This window comes from Lepisma saccharinum, chromosome 16 (assembly GCF_977018435.1).
Source record: "Lepisma saccharinum chromosome 16, izLepSacc3.1, whole genome shotgun sequence".
Lineage (NCBI taxonomy): Eukaryota > Metazoa > Arthropoda > Insecta > Zygentoma > Lepismatidae > Lepisma > Lepisma saccharinum.
The window spans coordinates 15,585,617-15,600,380 of NC_139244.1; the positions used below are offsets into that span (position 1 = coordinate 15,585,617).

General features: G+C 41.2%; 1 protein-coding gene across 1 annotated transcript in view; it reads right to left on the reverse strand.

Moving 5' to 3' along the window:
• LOC146000279 (uncharacterized) overlaps nucleotides 1-11,238 on the reverse strand; it is a 208,957-nt gene extending 197,719 nt beyond the window's left edge. The window contains exon 1 of the mRNA XM_083137759.1: nucleotides 11,055-11,238. Within this exon, the coding sequence (XP_082993885.1) occupies nucleotides 11,055-11,101 (47 nt within the window). The 5' untranslated portion in view covers nucleotides 11,102-11,238. The remainder of the gene's footprint in view (nucleotides 1-11,054) is intronic.
• Nucleotides 11,239-14,764: the final 3,526 nt, after the last annotated feature.

The window sequence follows — 14,764 nt, forward strand, 5'->3', positions numbered from 1 at the left end:
AAGGCAGGTTTATGGCAATTCCCATGTAAATAAAATATATATATATATATATTCATTGCAATTCTTTGCTGCGTCCGAAAGCAACTTTTCGCGTACATGCAATGCAATAAATTACCCACACGTCATGATAAAAGAGCAGGTTACAATAAAACTTGTAACGGTGCACTCCTAATGCAATGTTTTTTTTTTCCTCGAGCCAGAATGTTTTCTAAGCCGAACAAGAATAAAACATATGGTTGTCTGTATTTTGTTATATATATTCATCGTTTACTGTGCAAAAATTGTTTTTCTTAGCTTGTTTCAATAGAAATATTTCAACATTTTTTGTATATATTATTTCGGGACAATACAAGATCAGACAGATTTCGTCATTCATGTCGTCTCGTGTAGTGGGACCAGTGGCGTGCCTAGAAGGGAGTTGGTGGAGGTCATAACCCCCTCTCCCCTTTGGCCCAGTATTAAAGAACGTCAAAGGCACAAAAAATGGAAAAATTAAGGCTGACTACTAAAAAAATGTACGTATCCCCTCCCTTTCCAAAATCCTGGGTACGCCACTGACTGGGACAACCAAATTGTCCACCATTATGTTTATTCTCTTTGTTCCCCTCAAGGCAATTATGCTACTCTTCCATATAACACTGTTATTTAATATCTACGCGCAAACAGCAGACAACACTCGAAAACTATGGAATCAATAGCAGAAATTGTATCATTTTTGACTCGCTGCTGTTTTTTAGGGGTGTGCGGGACAGAATTTTTTTGGTCGAGACGGGAATTTCTTTTAAACCCGACATTCGGGAAATTTTCGGGACGGGAAATGTTCGAAATTTCCCGAAGCTCTTAAAATCTCGAATTCTACACGTCATTTTCAACTTAAGTGATTGTCTTTGCATTTCTGGAATACAAACGAACAATTTCCGATAAGTTCAAGACACTTGCATTGTAGAAAACGTCGAGAATTAACAACATTTTAAAATGTCCTTTCGGCATTTCCCGACTGCTCGGGATCCCGAAAAGTCGGGAAGTCATTTCCCGAAGTCGGGATCGGAACGGGAAATATTTTTCCCGATGCCTTTCCCGACTTCTCTGGATCTCTACCGTTTTTCATCCAAAATCCTTAACTGCAGAAAGAAGCTCTTACTCAGACAAATAGTCCTGCAGCAAAAAAGTTCGTAACGAATATTCCTTATTTCTTTCACTATGGGGTAATTTTATAATGTATTACCATGTAGTAAAGCCCCTATCACGCGGAACTGAATTTCTAATAGGAATGCCCTAGTTGGCGCTGAACTAACTTCTAGGTAGCAATCATGGCCGCCTGGCTGACTGCTTGACTGGTTTGGAGGAATAGGACATGTTCTAATTGCTACTTGCTTTCCTTGACTGGATTCTGTGGAACAGCCAATCAGAGCAATGTTTCGCCATGTGAAGATAATCTGTGAGTGTGCAAAGGAGCGTTTTTGTCTGTGGTTTCCGAGTGTTACTCCAGCAATGTATAACGTATACAGCATGAAAGGCGCGTTGAGTTACACCATCTATGCTGAGTGCACGGTGTTTACATTTGAAACAACTAAAATATTCTTCCATACATGTACAGTAAACGTTGTAAAGTATGTATTTAAGCAGCGCCATTGTTTTGTACCTAATAACGTTTTATGCGAAACGTTATTCCTCTCGGTTGAATAGACCGTGTTTAAAATGTAAACATAAACATTGGTGAGGTCTTGCCCGGTCCCTCCGGAACTTCCGGTTTAGGCCAGTCCCCGTTGTTGCCAGTTCATATTCACCGGCATACGAAGTAAGAAATGGGCGCTTGTTTTCATCAGTTGTGCGACGATAGTCAAGAAAGGTATTTGTTAAAGTTCTACTATGAAGGAGTGGGCGTCTAGAATCCGTCTGATGATCAACTGCAGAGCAGATTATTAAAATATGACGTGTCTTGATGGCCGCCAGTTGCATAGCACAAGTGTTTCATGTACACGCACGACGAACTCAAAACGTACAAAAGTTTAGATATATTCAATTATTTTGTAAATGGAAAAATGAGGGAAAGATAATTGTATAAAACTAGTGATATTATTATATTATAAAGTAAAGTAGTATAAAGTAAAGCTTAAGTGAATCTTTGCCAACAAATCTGCAGAAGTAATGACACATAACAAATGCTAAAGTAAATATATGTGCTTTCAACGTCGCCTTTCCGCCTGAGAAATTTAGGGAAAACCTATGATATGGCATGCCACTTTCACTTGCACGAATATACTTCAAACAACAAGGGAGTTTTCAGACTGAAGCGACAAGCGATATCGGGATTTCGCACAGAAGCATTGGATCTAAAGCAAACCATTCACCAGCCACGCTTGCGCAAATAACAGGCCGGGGCAACACAATGCACGGTATTGATAAAACAGCCCAGTCCGACCGACAAGCGACACCTGCAATTTGTCGTGTCGCTTTAATTCGGAAGGTTTTTTTTTTTTTTCTCAAGAAACACGTATCGCTGCAGTCTGAAAGCTTCCTTTCGAATCAATTCACCACGAGAAAATGCACGTGTCGCTTGGACTGGACTGTTGTTTTCTCAGCACCATGCATCGTGTCGGCTCGGTCTGTTGTACTCGTATGCAAGGTGAATTGTGTTCTTTAGGGGCTTCGGGGTGTAATCTCCGTACCACGTAAAAGTGAATCCTCAGTGATCAATGAAATTTTTCGAAGAGAAGCGACAGGACAAGCTGCACGTGTCGCTCAGATTCCCAATGGCGTGTATTGTGCCGCCTGAGACTTGATTTCCCATGAGCGGTAAATGCTTATTTATACACTAAATGGGCCTGTGTCGTTTATCACTTCGGTACGAACCACTGCTGTGGCGTGTCGCTTCGATTTGAAACCTCACTAAGAGGCGTGCTTTTCACTACAACACAATACGCAGATAAACGATCAACATGTTTGTAACAAAATGCAAGTCGTACAAATCCTTTCCGGGTACCAATCCTTTCTTCGTTCTGCTTGTATCAACAGGTTTCGTCTCTCTACGTCCTTCGGAAACCTACGAAGAGATACTTGACTCAATAAATTTGTTCCCGATCGAACTGTGAAACCATATCCTACACAGTTGACACCCTATGTCGTTGTAAAAGAATCTCCACCTTGCTCTTTCATATTAACGTCCATAGCACCTTAAGCGTAACCGGATGTTCGAGGGGGACCAGACGAGTGCGCATGCTCCGCAGTAGCTCCGCCTTTAACACCGTCTATAGTTATCGGCTTTTAAAAATGTGAAGTGATACATTGTTTACATCTCACGCGGCCGCCATTACAACTTCCCTCGTATGGAAACAAAAGTCTATCGACAAGTATGCTGATAAGTATCGTGTGAGACGAAAACTAGCAAATTGGTAGCCAGTCCAGCGCCAACTAGGGCATACCTACTAGATATCCAGTTCCGTGTGATGCGGGCTTTAGTGTCCGTTAAGTTTAAGTGCAATTATTATAGCACACAGAGAGTCGTTAACACCAATAGCCTTTCTAATACAACAACATTGTTAACTACATCTGCTTTAAATATAGCCTTATACTTACTAACACTGACATTATTGACTAACTAAGAACATATTTCAGGGTGCCGTGACTTGTATTTGTTTCCAGTATTTTTCTCATTTTGCTCGTTCGGCGCCTTCCCCTTTCCCTCTTTAGTACTGTTCTGGTACCACCCTTAGTGAAAACCCAGTATGCAGTATGCATCCATGTAAACATGTGGATTACTTGTAAAGGGAAAAAAAGTGTTCACCTTCACATAGTTCTATTTATCAACACGGGAAGTTAAAATAAAGAAAAAAAGGGGGGACAAGAAAGTGCAAAACCGAGAAGATTATGACCTCTATTTTTACCTTCCCCATTTCTACAGATGAATGGTTTAAGAAAGGGCGAACCCCCCCTCCCCCCTAGCGGAAACGGTGGGAACTTCTGAAGCGTAGAAATGTCAGCTGTTCCTTTCCCGTGCCAAACTCTGCTCCCGTCACCTGAGAGATAATTGCTCACAAAAAGCACAAAATGGCTGCGAGACTATTTCTGTTGCTCGCGTGGGACGCGGGCGATGCGATGCGATATTGCCCAAAGTGACTTACAGGACTTCGTTCCTCGGGCACCTACAAAAAGCCTAAGTAAATAACACGCCGGAAACGCAAGCTAAGTAGGCACTGGCGACTGAAACCAGAGTCTGCGACAGAGAAGTGCGGGGCGGGTGGGGGGGGGGGGTGTAGATACTGATCAAGTACGGTGGCACAGAAGAATTTCCAGTGGCAGGAGGGAGGGTTCTTGAAGCTTCTGGATAGTACATAAATTATAAATACAGCTCCGCCAGTGTCAAAAATTAGCAACCACAGGAGGAATTCTCTCTCATCTCCCTTGAAATCACCATTGGTGGGCACATATTCATGTAGAAACTATACAGGGTGGTCCAAAAAAGGACTTTACAACTTTGTAAGTATATACAAATTTATAAATTTATTCTGAAACGTTACAGAACTGGTTGTGGTGTCATTTTGTAAGGAAATATATCAAATTTCAATAGCGTTGTGGAATAATACTGCATTCCGTCACCGCAAACGCCGGCAGCTCCCTGTGTGTTTTGGCCGCATCCACTTCCAACAAGATGGAGCACTACCTCATCGAAGCCCGGGATATCCTCAATAACCGATTTCCAGGTCGATGGATAGGTCGAGGTGGGCCAATTGCATGGCAACCTCGACGGTGTGGAATATCAGCCTCGACTTGCTTCGCCGTAACATTGTAGTGGATTCCAATTCTATTCAAGGTCTCGTTCACCTGATCTGCCACCCCTCGATTTTTACTTTTGGGGTTTCATTCATCGTATCGTACCAATCTCCTCTAAATATAGATTCATATCAAGCCAGGATTCTGAACCTCAGTCATCGGCCGCTGCTCTATCAGGCATTCAAAGAATACCATGTCAGGTATTAACAAATCTTTCTGGTTTACTATAGTTGAAGTGCTGAGCAACTGGCATTTGCAGGACAATGACCAGGGTTACAGGGAAGAGAACGAAAGTGAGAGGAACGGGCAGTGTGGGGTCTTTTGCCTGGAGTCGTAGAACAAGTAGCAACTGAGGAGATTGAGCGCTCGATCAGAATTCGATTTGATCAGCAATCAGCGGAACTTATCATCAGAGACAGACAGGTATAGTCCTTTCCAACCATGTTGATCTAGACTTGAAGATATATATCCAATAGCTTCTGTTTTGCCATTTCCGAGTGTGAAAAGTAACCCCTCGCCCATTACCATTGAGTTATCTGCCAGGGGCGAGTGCTCACCGTTGAGGATGAATGATTAAATGAGCTACACCAATCCACATCAATGGTTAAAGGTTCTTGGTTCGATCCCACGAACCTGAGAGTTCGTTACGTTGTGAAGATGTTGGGTATCGATCCCACTGCCTCTCACGGTATGCTTTTCACGTGTGAGGAGCCACAGTCCTTCTTATTAACAAATAAGGCAATTAAAAGGTTCACATCGCTAGATATTACTGTTGCTTGTATTACCAAGGTATATTGTACTGTGCAGTGTCTTACGCGTTCGCAGGAGTGCGCAAGAAGACTAGCGTACGATGTGTACAGTCACGGACACTTCTGGATTGTAACAGCCCCATATACTTTCAATGGTATTGCCACAACCCAGAAGTGTCCATGACTGTACAAAGAATCAAGTCAGTGGTGGATCATAACCATGGGCGGAGTTTTGAGCTTTTGCTTTGGGGGGGGGGGCAGACTCTGGGAGAAGCATATTATGTACCTGAGGGTTGTTGAATATCCCCTAGCTTACAAGGGGTCCGGAGACCTTCCCCCGGAAATTAAAAAAAAAACAACAACTTAAAAACACTGAGTTCTAGGCCTTTTAGATTTGAAAATGTTAAATTTCCTCGCTGAAGTAAACAAATATTAATTAGTATATTGGTTGTCAGTTTTAAAAGAAGCAAAACAGTACGATTATTGCATTTTGCATTTCATTAATTTTTTATTGACACAATACTCGTATTACTTTAAAAAAAAGTTACGGTACAATAGTAAGCTTTAGAAAAATTAAATAGAAAAGTTCTTTTGATGCCTCAGCAGCAACTGTTGACTCAACACAAAGTCATTTTACGTTTTTCTTTCTTCAAACTGTACACATCAATCAAATCGTCCAAGACCCGCTATTGCGGCGCAATTACCGCACGTGCCATCATACCAAACGTCAAGATTTGCGGTATGGCTTCATAACAAAAATGTAGTAACTGAACTTAATCATGTGTTTTTTTTAATCTCTTTAAGTTGGGAGCGGCCCCCCCTGGCCCCTCCAGAACTCCGCCTATGATCATAACCATACATTTGCAATTAAGACTTTCTTTGCTTCTACGATCGTGTACTTTTCACTGTTTCAGGTTTCACTATCACTTCTGGTACACCCTGTGTAGGATTATAATTATATTCCACCAAGAGATGAAATGTGCAGATAGGTTTAGGTGATTTCCTCCAAACTGTTTTCTGGGTTTTACCCCCTTCTTCCATCTAACCCTTCAATTAATAATAAAAAAATAATTTCAACCCTTGATGTTTTTAAAATGCGTTACAGCTATTCGGAAGCAAATGTTGAATACGATACCGAAAGTTGATTTGACACACAGACCAGCAATTCCTTCAGTCAATTCAGTTCAAACACGAGCAGGTCCTTCGTCGATCTTGGCCTACTTACTTCAGCCGGGAAGGCAGGCAGGCCACTTTCCTGCGGGAATTTTGCGCAACCCAATCAGCGAGGCAGGAGTTGTAGTTGCATGTCTCGAACTTGGGATGAATGAAGCAGACTTCGAGCACGCGAAATGACGTCACTCTGGTAAATTGTTTGGCTTTTGTGAAACCCCTCCCCTCGTTTCTAGGACGGTCAGATCGCAGTAGACCCCCCTACTACATTCCATTGTAAACATTTTGACTGAAGAAACAATAAAATCTATTATGCTCTTTAAGTTGACTCTATTTCATTTTCCCCGCTTTTGAGTTATTGAATTTTCTTTCAACATTATCAGGGATAGCCGACCTGCGTGGCGGAGTGGTTAGTACAGCGCGGTACGATGCCAGGAGTCCCGAGTTCGAATCCCGGCCTGTGCATGTGTGTTCTTTGTGAGTGTCCCTTCCTCAGTTTCATCATATTATCACTCATCTTCATTTTCGCGATTAGCCAAAAGTGGAAGAAAAGCGAAGTAAAATAAGCCAAATCAGTCAATATTCAGGGACTTTGCATAGGAAGATATTGGTGGATTTCAGATATATCTTTCCGCTGATTTTTCTGCGAATTTATATGTGTAGGAGATTATTCAAAATGAATGATTCAACCATGAAAATTATACAGGTTTTGAGGGAAGGTCACTTCCAGAGCTCTATGCCCCTACCTTCAATCTGCCGTAGTACTACATTGTGAGGCCCCGGATTTTGATGACATTTCATCTTTTAACAGGTGCAACGTAGACATTGCTAACTAGTACAGAAATCCTGAACACCCTTCTCAGGTTGAAGAAATGTAATTTTTTTCTGTCATTTTTGGTCATTTTTACCACTTTATTTTTCGGCCATTTTTTTAAAATTTTGCGTCATTTTAGGTCGGTTTTTTTATAAAAAAATTTGAGTCATTGCATGCTGAACAGTGATGTGCGTCTACGCGTAAACAACGATAGTCTACATTCTACACGAAGCCTACTTTATACGCGTAGATTACGTAATCTATGTAAACAACATGGCGAAAGGTGATAACTTAGCAAAGGGCGCCGTGGAAGTAGAACAAAATTAGACTGCGTATCAGTTGCTGATGTGTGAGGAGAACTTTTCATACTCTTCCTTCCAAATACGAACAATTTCTCACCTAGGAAGAAACCTAATATAGGAAATATTCTAGCGTTTTATGGGGAAAAGACCACTCTTGCCTCACGACTGCCATCTAGTGTTGTTTTTTTGCATACTATTTATCTTCTTCCATAGTTGATAATATAATAGAAGAGAAATTTTGTTGTAAATAGGATTCTTTTCATTTCGTTAGGAACCAGTATAGTTGAAAATTTCACTTTCCTTTCATGAGACCCTTGAAAATTAATTTTAATGCACTTTAGATTTTCTACGTAGTCTATGTAAACTACAACCCAATGTAATCTACGCGTAGATTACGTGTAGACAACGCATGTAGACGTAAACGTATAGTCTACGGCACATCACTGATGCTGAAACATAAGAAGTTCAACAATTTCTGTTTTGTCTGAATGTTATCTTGCGGTACTTACTCTGTTTTAACTACCAGAGCAACAAAGCCTGTCTGAAAATCGCGAAATGCAACATTGTCGAGTTTCTTATTCACAGTCCGTACAAAACACCAAGGTGAAGAAGCAATTGTTAAATTGTTTCTCTTGGAATATATATACTGTTTTCAATAAGCAGATTGAGTTTTGTACGAATTTTTGGGTAATTTTTCAAAGATGTTAAGTCATTTTACAGGATTTTTGTTGTCATTTTAAAGGTCATTTTTCAAAGATTTTTAGGTTATCAAAATCAGGGCCCTGTAAGCGAAGCGAGCAAGAACATTTTTAGGGTATTTGTTACGAAACTGGCAATAATACAATTTAATAAGGACTAAATATTATCACAAGGGCCCGCAATATTTACTCCTCGTTCAGCAATCACTTTGCCTCGGCGCTTGTGGCTGGCGCCCCTTAACTTCCCCCGTAGCTTACGCTGTGTCTAACCATCACTCATCCTCATTATCCTGAAGTGGCGGAAAAGCGACGTAAAATAACAAGTTACACGTGGACTTCTTGTTTAGTAATCGATGCTATATTTTTCTTCACTACTTTTTCATGTATCTGATGTTAAGTTTTAGGAGTGAAGGAACAAAGGGGGATGGGTATCACCCCACCCCACCCCCACTTTGCCGAATAAGCAAGAGTAAAATCCACTTGATACCATACGATTTCCAAATGATACAGAAAAATGACAGCCGATCGTACGAGTTTTATACCAATGCGCTAAATATCACCCCCCCCCCCCCACCGCCTTAACTTCAAAGTTCGATTCCCCCTTTACTATGGAAATTCGATGTCAATGTAATACCTAACAATGATATCCACATTTGGATATTCCCCCTTCAAGATTCAAGTAATGCTCAATTCTCCCCTCCCCTAGTAGAATTCCCGTGTTAATCTAAGACTTAACGTTGATAGTCAAGAGTTTTATAGTTCCCCCCCCCCCCCCCAACAAAATGCTTAATCTCCCCACAAGAATTCACCTGACAATTTAAAACTTAATGAGAACTTGGCACTGTCCTCTCCTCCCCAAATAATACTCATTACCGTCGCTCAGCAGTATATGAAGTGATTATTACATGTTACATCTTCTGTTCAATGCTGAAATTTTTATTAAGTCAAATTTCCATCACAAAAAAAAGAAAGTAAATGAAAAATGCCCCCCCCCACAAAATTTGGATAGACGCAACTTGCGTCCGCAAACCCTCCCTTGGGTACCCCTCAAGTGATCGAAAAATGTCGCTACCTTGTGAAATTTCATTGTATCAATTCGAAGTTTAGTTGCAAAGTTTTCCCAGGACATTTGCATGGGAATATATTTTTAATGGATGACATTCTATATTGATAGCAAAATTATTTTGTTAATCAAGCAGGAAGCGAAAGGATAGCAGAATCTTTTGCGGGGAACTCGCCCCCTTTCCCCCCTGGCTCGTCTTAGCATCGCTACTTGTGTAAGGAGAACAGGAGAATTCAGCTTATGTGATGGGCAGTAGATAGGTGTGTGTGTGTGTGCGTTTTAAACGATTTTTATGAACCTATCACTAGAGGCATGCAAATTTCGTTTCTGACGAAAACACGAAATATGAAATAACATGCTGTAATGTTCATTTTTCATGTTTCTGAAAGGTGTGATGTGCATTTTCCTACCCTGTTTTGTCACGAAATAATGCGAAATGAACTGCAAAATGCGAAATATACTCTTGAACACGAAATTTACCGTTTATACGTATACCGACGTGACAGTTTCTGAAGTCTGTAATATCCTGTGAGGTATACAATTCACGGAAAATTGATTAATTCTGCTGTAAATATTTGAGAAGCAAAGATCGACCCCTTTACACAGGAATAAACTTAATACTCTGGTAACTACATAAATGTGCTATTAGAAGGGATAAGTTTATTTTGTGTAATAAGTGCAGTTTTTAAATCAAATTTAGGATTATATTCACAATTTAAAAACCAAAATGTCATTTTATATATCACTTTTCATGTGATTATTCACCGCTATAACACCAAAATTTTATTTTATTTACCGCTTTTGAACCCGAAATCGACTCTGTTTTTGTACCGAAATTTTGCTTTTTTATTTACCAAAAACATGTGCCTCTACCTATCACCAACCCCTTTGCCCGCCCCCTCCCATATAAATATTCTGACGTCACCACTGAGTCTTGCGGCTTTCCTTCCCAAAGTCGGCACGTATGTTTTAGGGTAATATATATTCAGTTGCGACGCCGGAAGGGGGCTAGGAGGGCGATGTCCCTGGTCGCGTCGACATATAAACTCTCCCCCTCAGGAAACAAAAAAATATTAGACGATGAACGCTTTTCAGTGGCATATTAAACTACCCCCCCCCCCCCGTCTACTTCACCACCAGTTACGCCGCGAGGGGTACAGGGGGCAACGCACCCAACAAACAAGCAAAATTAGATCAATAAATTATCTTTTCCGTAAATATGCATTTTTCTTTTCTTTTCAGTACAGTATTTAGGTGTGTTTACAATGTGCTTGCCCCTCCCCGTCCAGAAAATTTTGCCGCCCCTCTGTTACTTCACTATTCCTTTGTTTCTGGTGCCTTCGCTGGTAGTATTCATATGCGTTTCGGAAGCGAAACGAGAGCAGAGTTGCGGGACACGCAACTCTTTTTGTTTTGCCAGGAAACGCGCGCTGGTCTGTAAATAAGCCGCACGCTCATAAAAAGTTTTATTAATCAAATTCGTCTTACCTTTTCGACAAAGGCCTGGCCCGTACCGCTACCTTGACGTTTGCCATAGCGATCCCTTCCTCCGTCACGCAACTCCATCAATCACAACCTTCACATCCCGCACTGGACAGAGACGAACATACTGATCTTGTTTGACGCACCGAATTCTCGCGACACTTCTGTTTCTGATGTTCGTCGCGTCCGTCTGCTCGACGCAGCAGCTGTTCTAGATTGAGCCTTGCTGCGGACGCGGAGATGAAGTTAGTTCCGCCAGTGCTTCATAGATGGCAGCACGAGGCGAAGTCAGTTCCGTATCTCAGGTTCTTCAAGAAATTTTTGCTTCAAAGTGCTACAAAGTGCTTTCAATATTTTACAGAAACATGCATAGCAACAGCATTTGGAACCAACTAAAGTTAATGAACTAATATTGTGATTCATATTGCAACATGGTGCCAAGTTGTAAACTTTTTCTTTACATATATAATAATTTAGAAAAAAATATATTCACATTGAATCCCATATTATTTAAAGGATCCCTCCCCAAATTTTGATTGCCTGGTCACGTGCCATTTTCTCCTCCCCTCAGTGGGCACCTCTACTAGGAGAAGATATATGGCATGCTAATAGCACCAGTGGCCTAACCTACTCATCCAGTAGCGGCGATTGGGGCAACTGCCCCCCCCCCCAATCACCTCCACTGTACTCATCCATGAATCTAATAACAGTATATAAATATGTGAATAGGTTAGATTTGTGCTGCTAGCGAACAATCACTGCTAGTGACTGCGATTGGGTTCCAAAACTGGGGGGGCAGGACCAGTGATATGCCGTAGACTATAAGTTTACGTCTACACATGCATTGTCTACGCGTAATCTACACGAAAATTACATTGGCTTATAATTTACATAGTCTACTGTAGACAATGCAAACAACAGGGAAGAAATAAATTACAGTGGTCTTTCAAAGATAAAGTATTGTTTTCTTCAAACATGTCGATAGTCTGGGCCTATAACAAACTTAATACCATCTGACGTAATCAAAGTTATCAAATTTTTACTAACGAGGGGAAAAGGGACTACCGGAAGAAATACAAATGACAGCCGTAGTGAAAACACATTATTTTTTACACTGACAAAAGGGAAGGCTAAAAATATTTTCTTGTCTTGTTACTGCATGGGAAAGTGTATGTGTCTCTAAAGTAGAAGTCTCCACGTGTGAAATGGTGGAATAGAAGTAAAACAAATATTGTCATTCTACGGACATCGCTTTTTTTTTGGTATGTCGCGACAACTTCATTTTGCAGTTCAATTAGTACTTAGTGAATTGGTTGAACGTAAATAAATACTAAAACACTTATTTCTGGACAGTGGAATACTTCACGCTCTCTATGTCTACCTGCTGATGCTGGTTGCTGCTTCTAGAACGATGTTCCTGCCTTGCACGGAGAACGCCGAGAGCCATGTTGTCTACGTTGATTACATAGTTCACATAGTCTACATTGTCTACACGTAGATGTAGATAATCGTTGTTTACGCGTAGACGCACATCACTGGGCAGGACAGTTTATTTTCGCTTAGTAAGATAGGTAGTGATTGTTGCTACAACTGTTTCAAGCATTCCCATTGGCTGGAAGCTTTTTGTGGTAGTAAATAATGTGTGCTGGTTAGGTTAGGCGCCATTGGGTTAGGCTTTTTGGGTTTGTTCAACGCCGCGGACGAGTGAAGCCGGCAGTGCACCTTGGGAAATACATGCTAACAGCATCAAACCTGGAGCCAAGCAGGGGGACATGTCTGGAACGAAATACAATTTGCTTGATTTTTCTATTTTCGATCTTTCTTGGTTGTGTAGAACTTAAATTGAGGACTAAAAGTGGTAAACGTTGTAAGTTCCAAAAGTGAAAGTGTTGGGAAAGGATACATGATACATCCCGAAATGATACGTGATACATCCCGAAAAGTTGGGAAGTAATTTCCCGAAATCGGGACGGGAAATTTATTTTCCGATCCCGGTCCCGACTTTTCGGGATCCCGCACACCCCTACAACCTAGCAAAGATAACGCAACCGCGGACCTGACATGTGGTTGTTAGAGGGAAAACTGATCTTTCGGAACTTTCTTTGAAGTAAAGTGGTCGCCAAAAGCGGACGACAACTATAGACCGTGTTAAAAATGTAAACATAAACATTGGTGAGGTTTTGCCCGGTCCCCCCCGGAACTTCCGGTTTAGGCCAGTCCCCGTTGTTGCCAGTGCAGATTCACCGGCATACGAAGTAAGAAATGGGCGCTTGTTTTCATCAGTTGTGCGACGATAGTCAAGAAAGGTTCAAGTTCTACTATGAAGGAGTGGACGTCTAGAATCCGTCAGATGATCAACTGCAGAGCAGATTATTAAAATATGACGTGTCTTTGTGGCCACCAGTTGTATAGCATACTACATACAAGTATATCATGTACACTCACGACGATCTCCAAACGTACGAAAGTTTAGATATATTCAATTATTTTGTAAATCGAAAAGTGAGGGAAAGATGATTCTATAAAACTAGTGATATTATAAAGTATGCTTAAGTGAATCTTTGCAACAAATTTGCAGAAGTAATGAAATGACACATAACAAATGTTATTAAATATATGTGCTTTCAACGTCGCCTTTCCGCCTGAGAAATTTAGGGAAAACCTATGATATGGCATGCCACTTTCACTTGCACGAATTTACTTCAAACAACAACGGAGTTTACAGACTGAAACGACAAGCGATATCGGGATTTAGCACAGAAGCATTGGATCTAAAGCAAACCATTCACAATTCACGCTTGCGCAAATAACAGGCCGGGGCAACACAATGCACGGTATTGATAAAACAGCCCATTCCGAGCGACACCTGCAATTTGTCGTTTCTCTTTAATTCGGAAGGTGTTGTTTATTTTTGAATGTTGGTTTCCAAGAGACACGTATCGCTGCAGTCTGAAAGCTTCCTTTCGAATCAATTCACCACGAGAAAATGCACATGTCGCTTGGACTGGACTGTTGTTTTCTCAGTACCATGCATCGTGTCGCCTCGATCTGTTGTACTCGTATGCAAGGTGAATTGTTTCCTTTAGAGTAAAGGGACTGTTGCTTGTTTCTTCGGTGTGTAATCTCCGTGCCACTTAAAATTGAATCCTCAGTGATCAATGAAATTTTTCGAACCGAAGCGACACGACAAGCTGCACGTGTCGCTCAGATTTCCAATGGCGTGTATTGTGCCGCCTGAGACTTGATTTTCCACGAGCGGTAAATGCTTATTTATAGACTAAATGGGCCTGTGTCGCATGTCACTTCGGTACGAACCACTGCTGTCGCGTGTCGCTTCGGTTTCAAACCTTACTAAGAGGCGTGTGTTTTTCACCACAACACAGTACGCAGATAAACGATCAACATGTTTGTAACAAAATGCAAGTCGTACAAATCCTTTCCGGCCCGATTGTATAAAACAGTTGATCCTGGATTAGCTAGTAAAATTGATCTGCAGTCACGCTGAACTCTGATTTTATGTTGTAAAAGTTGAACTGAAATCCAGTCTCTGCGATCTGCGATCAAAGTTGATCCGCGATTTTCTCCGATCAGCAGACATTGACCGTAGTTCAGCTGTTGTAACATGGCTGTACTAAGGAATATTTGCTTGTAAATGTGTTGCAAGCAAACGTATGCGGCAGGACGGGAGAATCAATTCATCAAATCATGTTTCCATA